This window comes from Mirounga leonina, unplaced genomic scaffold (assembly GCF_011800145.1).
Source record: "Mirounga leonina isolate KUSES-001 unplaced genomic scaffold, KU_Mleo_1.0 Mir_150, whole genome shotgun sequence".
Classification (NCBI taxonomy): domain Eukaryota; kingdom Metazoa; phylum Chordata; class Mammalia; order Carnivora; family Phocidae; genus Mirounga; species Mirounga leonina.
The window spans coordinates 25,112,138-25,124,539 of NW_023270374.1; the positions used below are offsets into that span (position 1 = coordinate 25,112,138).

The 12,402-nt window shown below is 41.1% G+C and overlaps 1 protein-coding gene across 1 annotated transcript in view; it reads right to left on the minus strand.

Moving 5' to 3' along the window:
* SIRPB2 (signal regulatory protein beta 2) overlaps positions 1-11,433 on the minus strand; it is a 42,600-nt gene extending 31,167 nt beyond the window's left edge. The window contains 2 exon segments of the mRNA XM_035006109.1: positions 9,320-9,673; positions 11,267-11,433. Coding sequence (XP_034862000.1) covers positions 9,320-9,673; positions 11,267-11,339 — 427 coding nt within the window. The 5' untranslated portion in view covers positions 11,340-11,433.
* Between the last annotated feature and the right edge of the window lie 969 nt (positions 11,434-12,402).

Here is a 12,402-nt window from a genome sequence, read left to right on the forward strand (position 1 = left end):
TCATCATACAATACATCATTGGTTTTTGATGTGGTGATCCACGATCCACTGTTATCATACTTAAAATTTAATAATAATTCTTTTAATATTATCTAATACTTGTCAGTATTCAAATTTTCCTGCTTGTCTCACAGATAATCATCTTATAATTGGTTTGTTTGAATAAGGGTGTAAACAAGATCCATAAGTTACATTTTGTTGCTAGGTCTTTTTTTTTTTTTTTTTTTAAGTAGGCTCCATGCCCAATGTGGGGCTTGAACTCAGGACCTTGAGATCAAGAGTTGAATGCTCTACTGACTGAGCTAGCCAGGCACCCCTTGCTATTTCTTTTACATCTCCTTTTCTAAAAGAGTTTCCCTTTCCTCTTATTTTTCTTAATATTTATTTGTTGAAAAAACCCAAGTCTGCCAGAAAAACCTGCAGAATTTTCCATATTCTTGCATATATTCCTGTTGTATCATTTGAAATGATACTCTTTCCCCTATATTGCCTGCAGCTGGATCTAAAGGATCTAGTTGGTTAGAACCAGGTTCATGATTTTCATATGGTGTTTCATATGGTGTTCATAATCAACACCAAGAATACTTCATAGGTGTTGCCAACAACTTCCTAATGCATTACATTAGGAGGCATGTAATATCTAGCTATTTCTTTTTATGGTGTTACGATTGACTACTGGCTTTATGTGTTGTCAGCTTGATCTATCTACTATGAAGTTCTCTACCAGCCTTTAGCCCAAATCTTTAACAAATGTAGATAATAATGTCTAGACCCATCGTTCCACCAGGGGTTATACACTGGTGACTACTAATGTTACTATTCCTTCTGTCTGTATCAGTTGAAATTATTTTTTCCTTCCAACTATTTTTGGTTATTTTGACATACAGTTCATAAAGGAAAGGCAGGGTAAAAATGTCTTTGCTTACTCTCCTTTAGATTTTAGAACAATGAGTTGGTGCCTTAGTAGCCCCCAGAGGTGACCAATGAAGTTTCTTTTATTTTTGTATCATTATAAAATTACGGTTTTTAACATGGATTGATAGATGTCAATCTTTTTTTTTTTTTTAAAGATTTTATTTATTTATTTGAGAGAGAGAGAATGAGAGAGAGCACATGAGAGGGTGGAGGGTCAGAGGGAGAAACAGACTCCCCGCCGAGCAGGGAGCCCAATGCGGGACTCGATCCAGGGACTCCAGGATCATGACCTGAGCCGAAGGCAGTTGCTCAACCGACTGAGCCACCCAGGCGCCCAATGTCATCTATTTTTATTTTTATACTTTTTAATGCTCAAATCATCTCATCTTTAGCCAGTGGGAGCCTCCTTGAAATTAGTTCCTGAGTTTTTTTATATAATTTCAGTAAACATCGATAGCTTCCTTGCTTTTCACACAATGAAATAGTCCATGTTCATTTTGCACATTTCCTGTCCAAGATCCGGAATCTGTCATTGCCCTATGCAGCCCTGGTTGTTTTTTTGTGGAAGTGCTATTAAGAGACTATAATCTGTGTTTTAGTGGTGCTCATTACTACTGGGTTGTCACTGCCTCCAGGTCCTTTTTGGGCGACAGACAGGGCTATGAAGTAAGTATTTTTTAAGGAGGGAGACAATTAAACAGGTTAATACTGATAGTTATAATCCAATTTTAAGAATGCAGTTTTTAGGGCACTTGGGTGGCTCATTTGGTTAAGTGCCTGCCTTCAGCTCAGGTCATGATCCCAGGGTCCTGGGATCGAGTCCTGCATCAGGCTTCTTGCTTGGCCGGGAGTCTGTTTCTCCCTCTACCCCTCCCCCCTGCTTGAGTGCACACGTGTGCTCTCTTGCTCTCTCTCAAATAAATAAATAAAATCTTAAAAAAAAAAAAAAGAAAAAAGAATGCAGTTGTTAAACTTAACGTCTTTGTTTCTGCTCTGTATCTTTCTCTCATCCTGAAAATACCAGTTCCTAAGGACATCAACACATTTATTTGCTTTAACCTACAACGCATATATAATACTTATAAACACCAACACCAAATATTATTACCAAGTTATTGAATAGAGTTTTGGATTTCTTCATGCTTCTCGTTGTTCTTAGGATACGTTTCATTGGGGTTATAGATACAAATTATTATGTATAACGTACACTCTCCAAGGCACACCCAGATTCCTTGAGCTTGACCACTCCAGTGCACTCAGGACTACTTCCAAATGCCTGTATATGCACGTTTTCTCCTGAAAGCTTTTTCAGAAGGTTGCTTGTATGGAAGGTTGTCTGTGCACGTGGAACACTGAAAATACGTGGCATCTAACACCCTCTGAGAACAGCTCTCAGTCAATGACTGAGAGTGAGTTGGTATGTAACTAGCCCAAACTTCTTTCCTTTCAAGAGGGATACATCTGATACATGTTCTGTATCATTCCCCATAGTTTCTCATCTGATTAAGATCCATTTGCCCACAGTGGTGGTGGGCTTGATGACATACCCTTCACTAACTGTCTGACTTCACCCCTTCCCTACTGGGGTTCCTGGCACTCAAGTATTTGTCTCAGATCTGCTTGGTGAATCTAAGCTAAAACCCTATGTTTCAAAGTCTCTTGAAATAATTTCTCTTTATCTGGGTAAGCCATCAATACATGGTTAGATTAATTAGTTAAATTTTAGATTTCGTAGTCTAGATATTAATGCATTTTTTCATTTTTAATTTATTAATTATTTAAAATGTGCATATGTTTGTAGAATCAAAACCTCAGGCAAAGGACAGTCAGAGAAGTCTAACTTTCATCCCTGTCCCTTCTACCCTGTTGCCTTCTTCTCTGATAGGTAAATTTTTTTTCCGATTTTTTATTTATTTAAATTCAATTAGCCAACATATAGTACATCATTAGTTTTTGATGTAGTGTTCAATGATTCATTAGTTGCATGTAACACCCAGTGCTCATCACATCACGGGCCTTCCTTAATGCCCATCACCCAGTTACACCATCCCCCCACCCACCTCCCTTTCCGCAACCCTCAGATTGTTTCCCAGAGTCAAGAGTTTCTCATGGTTTGTCTCCCTCTCTGATTTCTTCCCATTCAGTTTTCCCTCCCTTCCCCTATGATCCTCTTCACCTTTATTCCTCTTTTAAAAGAATATAACCAAATATGGATATGCTTGTGTTTCCCACTCTTCTTAACATAAAAGATGGTGTGCTCTGCTTCTTGTTTAATGATACCCTGTGGGTCATGCTGAAGCAAAGTGCTGACTTCTTCTCATGCCTTTTTAAAGTTATAGTACTCCATTGTGGGACTCTACCATAATTTATTTAGCAGTTTGTCTTTTATTCTGACACATAGTGTTGTAATTAAGAGCCCAACCATAAATCATCTTGCACTTATGTTAGTATATCTTTGGGATAAGTTTCTAGAAGTAAGATTGTTAGGTCACAGGGTAATGTATATATGTATACGTAACATGTAATTTTGCTAAATATTGCCAAATCCACTTCCTTATGACTTACGTGATTTTGAATTTCTACATACAAAATATGGAAGTATCAGTTTTCCCGTAGCTCCTCCAACAGACTGTGTTGTCAAACTTTTGGATTTTTGGCCAAGCAGATACGTGAGAAGTTGTGTCCCAATGTAGTTTTAAATGGCATATCCTTTCATGTGAGGGTGATTGAACAAACTCTTATATATTTAGGAGATATTTCTATTTCACTTTCTATAAATTGTCTTCTCATATTTATTGCCCATAATTCTATAGAGTTGCTTGTTGTAAAATTTTAGAAGTTCTCTATATACATTAGGGGCGATTCTTTGTATTGTAAGTTGCAAAATAGTGTGTGCGCACACACTTCCATACACAAGTTTCTTTTTGTACAATATGATCATTGTCATTTTTTTTCTCTTTTTGTTTCTGCATTTTGAATTATAGTTGGGAAGGTTTTCCCCATTTCCAGATTACAAAAGAATCCAGACATGATTGCTTCTCATACTTGCACAGTTTCATTAGTTAAATATCTGATCCATGTGGAATTGATTTTGGCTTGTGGTGGAAGGAACTGTTCTGGATTTTTTATTCTGTTCCACTGGTTTGCTTCCTAATTTTCCAATCGATCCACCACTATTGTTGCAGGCTTCTTTCCTCATGAAATTGCCTTCACTTTTTTTTTTTAAGAAATCAATTGACCATATGTATGGTATTGTTTCTGGAATGTATTCTTTTTCATTGATCTATTTGTCTATCTTTTGTTTAAGTTTATTTATTTTTAGTAAACTCTACACCCAATGTGGGGCTCAAACTCATGACCCCAAGATCAAGAGTTGCATGCTCTTCTGACTGAGCTAGCTAGGCACCCCATCTACTTGTCTATCTTGCTGCCAATACTACAGTGAATGATTTTTGTAGCTTTATAATAATTCTGTGTTCATGAGGGTATTGGCCTCAAGTTTTCTTTATTTGGTTTTAGTATCACAGTAATGCTGGTTTTAAGGATTGATTGGGAAGCATCACTCTCTCTCCAATTTTCTGGAAGAATTGGTGTAGAATTGTTAGCATTTCTTTCTTCAGTGTTTGGTAGAGTTCCAGTGAAGTCATCTGGGCCTGGACTGTTGTTTGTGGGAGGCTTTTGAAACTACAAATTCAATTTCTTTAATAAATATAGAAATAATCAGGCTATTGACTTCTTCTGGAGTGAGCTTTAGTAGCCCGTGTCTTCTGAAGAATTTGTGCATTTCATCTAAGTTGTTGAGTTTATAGGTATAACATTTTTCATAAAGTTTCCTTATAATCTTTTTAGTATCTGTGGAAACCATAGGGATGTTACCCCTCTCATTCTTTTTTTTTAAAGTTTATTTATTTATTTATTTATTTTTTTAGTAATCTCTACACACCCAAGGTGGGGCATAACGTCATGATCCTGAGATCAACAGTCACATGCTCTTCCAACTGAGCCAGCCTAGCGCCCCATCTCTCAGTCTTGATATTGGTAATTTGTGTACTCTCTCTTTTTTCTTGACTGACTGTGTGGCTAAGAGTTTATAAATTTTACTGATTTTCCAAAGAACCAGCTTTCGGTTTTATTGGTTTTCTCCTAGTTTTCCATTTTCTATTTTTGATTTCTGCTCTGTTCTTTACTTTTTCCTTTCTTCTGGTTGCTTTGGGTTTCCCTCGTTCTTCTTGTTCTAATTCTTAAGATCACTGAGTTGAAACTTCTCTTCTGTCCTAATATAAGCATTTTAGTGCTATAAATTTCCCCCTAAGCACTGTTTTGGCTGCATCCACAAATTCTGTATGTTGTGCTTTCATGTTCATTCAGTTTAGAATCGTCTCTCATTTTCCTTTTACTTCTTCTTTGATAACATGTTATTCACAAGTGTATCCTTTTGTTTCCAAATATTTGGGCTTTTCCAGACATCATTTTGTTATTATCAATATAATTCCAGTAAGAACACATTTTGTATGACTTGACTAATTTTAAATTTACTGAGACAATTTATAGCCCAGGTTATGATGCATCTTGTTAAGTGTTCCCTTTGCATTTGAAAAGAATGTGTATCCTGCTGTTTTGGGATGGAGTGTTCTATAAATGTCAGTTAACTCAGATTGTTTTATAATGCGGTTCAGTCTTCTACATACTTAGTGATGTTCTGCCTACTTGTCTTACCAGTTATTGAAAGAGGAGTGTTGAAATCTGAAACTATAGCTGTGGACTTATCTCTCCATCCTTACTATTTTATGAGTTTTTGTGTCATGTATTTTAAAGCTCTCTTATTGGGTGAATAAACATTTAGGATTGTTATATTATCTCATTTAAAAATGCTTTGAAGATGTTTCTCCACTATCTTTTGGCTTACATAATTTTTCAATGGGAAATCTGCTGTCAAATTTATCTTCCTTTATATCTAATATTTCCCTTTTCTTCTGGTTGGTTTTTTTTTTTAAGATTTTATTTATTTATTTGAGAGACAGAGAATGAGAGAGAGCAAGCACATGAGAGGGGGGAGGGTCAGAGGGAGAAGCAGACTCCCTGCCGAGCAGGGAGCCCGATGCGGGACTCGATTCAGGGACTCCAGGATCATGACCTGAGCCGAAGGCAGTCGCTTAACCAACTGAGCCACCCAGGCGCCCTTCTGGTTGTTTTTAAGATCTTTTCTTTATTACTGATTTTATGCAATTGGAATATGATGCACTTTGGTGTAGTTTTCTTCATGTTTCTTGTGCTTGGGGTTCACTGAGATTTTTGGATCCATAGGTTCATAGTTTTCATCATATTTGGAAAAATGCAACCATTATTTCTTCAAATACTCTTTCTGTCCCCTACTTCCTTTAGAGTCTCTAACACATATTTAGTAGGCCACTTGAGGTTTTCCCATAGCTGATTGATGCTCTGTTTATCTTTTCTCAGTCTTTTACATTTTTGTGTATAATTTTGGATAGTTTCTGTTGCTGTATATTAAGTTCTTTAATTTTTTTCAGTGTCTTACCTGCCATGAATCCCATCCGGTCTACATTTTTCATCCTAGACATTGCAGTTTTCATCTCTAAAAGTTCAACACGGATCTTTGAAAATATTTTTCATGCTTCTACTTCACACATTCAATCTTTCCTCTATTTGACCACATAGTGGAGTTATACTATCTTTACTATCCTGGTGTACTAATCCCGTCATCTGTCTTTTCTGGTTAGGTTTCAAATAGTTGATTCACATTATAAATGGTGTTTTCCTGCTTTCATGCTTGGTAATTTTAAAAATTTTATTGAAATACAGTTGAGATACAGTGTCATATTAGTTTCAGGTGATCCCACAGTTCTATATATTATTCTGTGCTCACCACGATAACTGTAGTTACTATCTGTCAGCTTGGTAGTTTTTTATTGCAGGCCAGAAGTTGTGAATTTTACTTTGTTTAGTATTGGATATTTTGTGATCTTATAAATATGCTTGAACTTGTTTTGGGACCTGGTTAAATTACCTGGAAACAGTTTAATATTTTCATGTGTTGTATTTAAGCTTTGCGATGCAGGACCATAGCATCATTTGGTCTAGGGCTAATTTTTTCTCCCTTTTTTACCTCTTACTGAGGCAGAACCTTCTGCATACTGTACCAGATGCTCCATGAATTATGAGGTTTTTTACTCAGGTTGGTGGGAACAGGCACCGTTCTTGGCCTTGTGTGAGCTCCAGGGATATTTTCTCTTGAGGCCATGTACATATACTCACGTACATGTATGTCCTCATGAACATACTCTTCAGTACTCAGCCAAATACTCAAGATCTTTGGAGTTCTCGCTCTGTGTAGCTTTCTCATCTTTGGTGCTCTCCTCTGAAAACTCCAGCCACTTTGCCCTCCTTAGACTTCTAGCTCCTTCTCAACTTGAGGAGGCCTCCATGCTCCATCGGAGTACTTTCCTACTGCATGGTGGCATGGAAGCTTTCTCAGAGAGTAAGCTGGAGGCAACCTTGGGTTCCATGTCATTTGTCTCTCATCTCTCAGGGATTACTGTCCTTTGTTGCCTATTGTCCAATGTCTTGTCAGCCATTGTTCCATGTAGTTTGCCCAGATTTTTCATGGGCAAGTAAGTCCAGTCCCTATCACTGTTTTGATAGAAGGTGCCCAAAGTATTAAATTTGCTATTGTGTATGTGGTCATCTATTCCATTATATCTTCTAACTGGTTTTTGTTTGCTTATATGAAGGTCATTGATTTCTGTTTATTGATTTTATAACTTGCCACATTACTAAAGTATCATTGATTTCTGTTTATTGATTTTATAACTTGCCACATTACTAAAGTATCTTATAGTTTGTAATAGCTTAACCTTGAGTCCATTAAGTTTTCCAGATACCATATCATTTACAAAGAGAGATAGTTTTTCTACTTCCTTTATAATTTGTATGCTTTCTATTGTTTTCTCCTTTCTGAAAGCATTGGCTAATATTTCAATATAATCTTAAATAATATTAGAAATGGTAGGCATGAGTTTGAAGACTGATGTTCTAGTGATTCAATCTTTTTGAGATGCCCTCTTAAAGCCCTCAGTCCTCCTGTTCTGGAATGGCCTAGTGGTTATTCCTATGCCTTCTGCACAGCTCTTATCTTGGAGTCTCCAGTCCCCTTTTCTGGTTCCCATTCTTACTTTTCTTTGCTTAACTTTTATCTTGGTTAAAACAGAAAGATTACACTGAAAGGTAGCTCTTGGTGATGTCACAAATTCAACAGATTAGCTGGGTCTAGAATTTTAATTTGGACATCATTTTCCTTAAGAATTTTGAAGGTACCACTCCTTGTCTTCTAGCATCTAATGCTGCCTGTATACATCTCATGCTGATCTCGTTCAAATGGTTCTCATACAACTTGCTTTTTATTTTAAATTCTTGAAAATCATATGACTTTCTCTTTGTCTCAGAAGACTGCCTACCAGTTCCCTTCGCTTTTCTGTGGCCTGGAGGCACTAAAATTTTAATTCAAAAATCCTGTTGATGTATGTTTCTATTCTGTTCTGTTTGAGTAAGTTACCACACTCAATTTTTACAGAGAAAACAACATGATCATTAAGTCATCAGTATGAACAGGCCTGAACTAACTGCTCTGCTTCCCACGCTTTCCTGTATGGATGCTATTTAGAGTCTTGTGGGCTTTGTCTTCAGCCATGATTTTATCAGCCAGGACCAAATCCAAAAATATACAGGTCTTAAAGAATCAAGGGCAAATTTTGAGAAATATAAGGATTACATATTCCACATCCCCAAATGTGATTTTTATAATTTTCTGCCTCAGTAATTCTTTCATTCCTTGTTTCTGTGAATCTGTGGTTTCATGCCTTTAAGATTATGTTTTTAGGTCTAATTGGTTTTAATATCCTGAATAGTGACAATATACACTAATACAGTAATTAGGTTACAGGTGCTCTTCTAAGTGTTTTACATTTATAAACTCATTTACGTTTGTACTCCTCATTACCAATCTACGAGGTGAGTACAATTATTATTCCTATCTTATGGATGAGAAAATGGAGGCACAGAGAATTTAAGAAAGTCACTAAAGTCACACAGCTTGAAAATGGCAGAGTTAGAAGTTGAATCCAGGCCGTTTGGCCCTGGTGCCTGTAATTTTACTCACTCTGCTTTCTGGTCTATTTTGTGGCCTTTGAAAATGTAAGATTCTAACTCTCTTGCTAGGGGCCCTGGGATTCTATTCCACTCTGCTCCCGTGCTGTGATTTCTCACTACCCCATCTTCTATCCTCAACTTAACACAAGGGCTGACAAAGGGGGAGCCTTGGGCTGAGAGCCTGGAGCTTGTAATCTGTCTTTAGAACAACCAGGCTGGGTTTTCAGGGATCTGGACTTACCACGTACAAACATCGTGGTGCCTGGTCCAGACTTAAACTCCACGTCAGGGGTCCCTTTCTGGAACTTCACACAGTAGTAGGTACCGGCGTCTGCTGGGGTGATGTTACTGATGCGGATGGAAAAGTCCGTGTTGTTTCTCCTTCTGGTATCTGCAACATTTGTCACTCGGGGGTAGCGGCCTCCTCTGAAACTGAAGATTAACTCCCGGGCTGGCCCTGTTCCCCTGAACCACTCAACCGGCCCAAGGGGGAGCAGGGAGGTCACACTGCAGTGCAGAGTGACTGTCTGTCCAGCTGCGACAGACATTGACTTCTCAGGCTGGATCACCTTCAGCTCCGCCTCACCTGCCACACCTGGAGGGAAACACAAGTCAGCTCCATGTGTCCCCTGCCTGGCCCAGGGGACTTCCCTTAACGGTTTTGTTGTGAGACTGAAACTGGAAGCCGTTGAAAAACACTCAGGATTGTGCCTGAAGGGCCTGGAATGTGTGGACCTGGAGTCAGGCTGATGTGGGCTCGAGGCCCGACTCCAGCTCAGACAAGCCTGCTGCTGTTTGGGGGAAGCCCCTCCCTCCCTCCTCTGCTTTTGGTGGTTTCCTCTGTCAAGCAGGATGGATCAAGCCTTTCCCCATCAGTGCTGTGAGTTTTCAAGGAAGACATTGGTTGTCAAGGACATGCAGTGAGTGCTGTAATGGCCAGACTCAGCAGGACCGTTTTTTAGGTGTTCGTATTTGCATTCACTAAACCCTAGAAGGACTCGACAGGGAGTTTCCATAGACACTTCTGTGTACCAGACATCACTCTAAGCACTTAAATACATTAACTGATTCATTCAATTCCCACCACTGCTCTGTGAGAAAGGCATTATTATTATTAATCTCTGTTTCCAGACAAGAAAATGGAGGCACAGAGAAATTCATAACTTGTTCTAAGCCAAATAGGGTATAAATGATGAACTTGAATTTGAACTCTGTCAGATCTGTTTCAAAAAGTATCTGTGCTGGGCGCCTGGGTGGCTCAGATGGTTAAGCGTCTGCCTTCGGCTCAGGTCATGATCCCAGGGTCCTGGGATCGAGTCCCACATTGGGCTTCCCGCTCCTTGGGAGCCTGCTTCTCCCTCTGTTTCTCTCTGTCTCTCATGAATAAATAAATAAAATCTTTAAAAAAAAAAAAAGTATTTGTGCTTTTAACTGCTTTCCTGGACAGCCTCGCAACTGAGATGTCAACCCGCTGGGGAGGAGAAGGGGGAATTCACCTGTCTGCGGGGTTTGGGGTCAGCTCTGGGGAGAAGGGAGCAGACAGGCAGGACTAACTCCCAATCAAGAATAATTAATAATAACAATAATAATAATAATAAAAAGACTATGATTTTAGAATGCTGAGATTTTGGGAGACTTAATAGTCTACAAAGTACCACTTACCAGTTTTCTAATCGCTCTGCATGGCATGTGGAGTACTTGTGATCTATCTACCTATCTACCTACCTATCATCATCTCCATCTTAATTAGGGCGGCTCTGACTCCCAGGTTCTAGGGTTTTCAGCAGGAGTCAGATGCTGCACCCCCACCTCCTCCCTCAGGGTGGCCCCAGGTCCTGCAGGTCAAGCCACAGGGGGTCATGGAGGCTTCACAGGGTGACAGGAGTGTGGGAAGTGTAGCGGGGCTGGGAAGACCCTGTCACTGAGAAATGCCTGGTGGGGTTAATCCTGTCTGCACCTGAGTGGGAGAGGAAAGGAGCCCTCCGACTAATAAGCCTTCTGGGGTCATTTGTTTGGGAGGGCCTTGTTGTAAAAGAAAACATTTAGAGAAATGTCTTCAAGAGGAAGCCACGGTGAAGAAAGAGGGCCTAGAACCGAGATCCATCCGCCCGCCCCACTGCCAACGGGGAAGCCGGGCGTCGGCCCAGGTGAGCATCCTTGCGCCGTGCTCCCCGAGGGCGGCACTCACCTGTGAGGCCCAGCAGCAGAGGCAGCAGCAGCGATGGCCGAGGCAGGCGGGGTGGGGAGGCAGGTGCGGGCATCGTGGTGGCCTGGAGCCTGCTGTCTCAATGTCGTCCCGGAGAGGTCTCGGGGACTCCACTCTGCGATGCGAGGGGAAGCCTGGTGTCCCTCACGGAAGAGGAAGTGACTGTGATGGGTGGAACGAGCTGTGGGGTTTTCACAGTTTCTGCTTCTGGATTGTGAAATAGGAATCAGACCCAGCCACGAAATGACCGAGAGAAGGCTTCCAAGATGCCTGGAGGGTTGCGGCAGGGCCCCTTAAGGCCGGGGCTGTGTCCCTGGGCCCCTTGGCTCCAGGTCAGAGGCCCCGCTGGCCCTTGCTCATCCGGGCGCACAAAGGTACACGGTCCGACAGAGTGGAGGGTGTGTTCCCTGTTTGGGAACGGGGCAACATGCTGGGCTCAGGCAACTGCCCCGCTGTCCGGGAGGAAGGCTCCTGCGAATAGGACCGGGGGGCAGGGGGGGGTTGCTGTTCTGCCCACTCCAGAGGGGTCAGTGGTAAAAATGAGGCATGTCTGATGGGCGCCCCTGGCTTTGAGGGTGCACTTTCAGGGGAAGGGGCTTCCAGTGAGCCAAGAACTTTGGAGGGGGACGATGACTCCTGTTTTGGAGGAGGCCTGCGTGGAGAAAGGACGTTAGCATGTTCATCCTGCAGGGACAACAACACACCCCACACCCAGGAAGAGGAAGAGGGGTGCCTCTTCTGTTTCTCCGGCTCTGGGGGCAGCTCTGGGCAGAGGGAATGCTTGAGGAGGAGAAACCACCACATCAAAAATGCACCCCCTCTTCACCTGAACAGCAAGAGCCGGCACACAAGATGGCGTCCAGAGCCTGAGAAGCTGTGAGCTCTTCGCTTCTGTGGGACCCTGCCTTCTGTGACTTGGTTTCCCCACTGTTCCCGGCCCTGGCCTCCATCCCAGCAGCTGACTATATGTTGGCGATGCGAAGTAGCCGAACCGAAGAGGGAGTCAGAGATGGGTTTAGATTGTTCTGTCGTAGAACATGTTTCCGCTTCCCTTGAGATACTGTTATTATTCTAGCTTTTTATTTTTTCCTCCCTGAGAGAGCTTGACTCTGGGACCC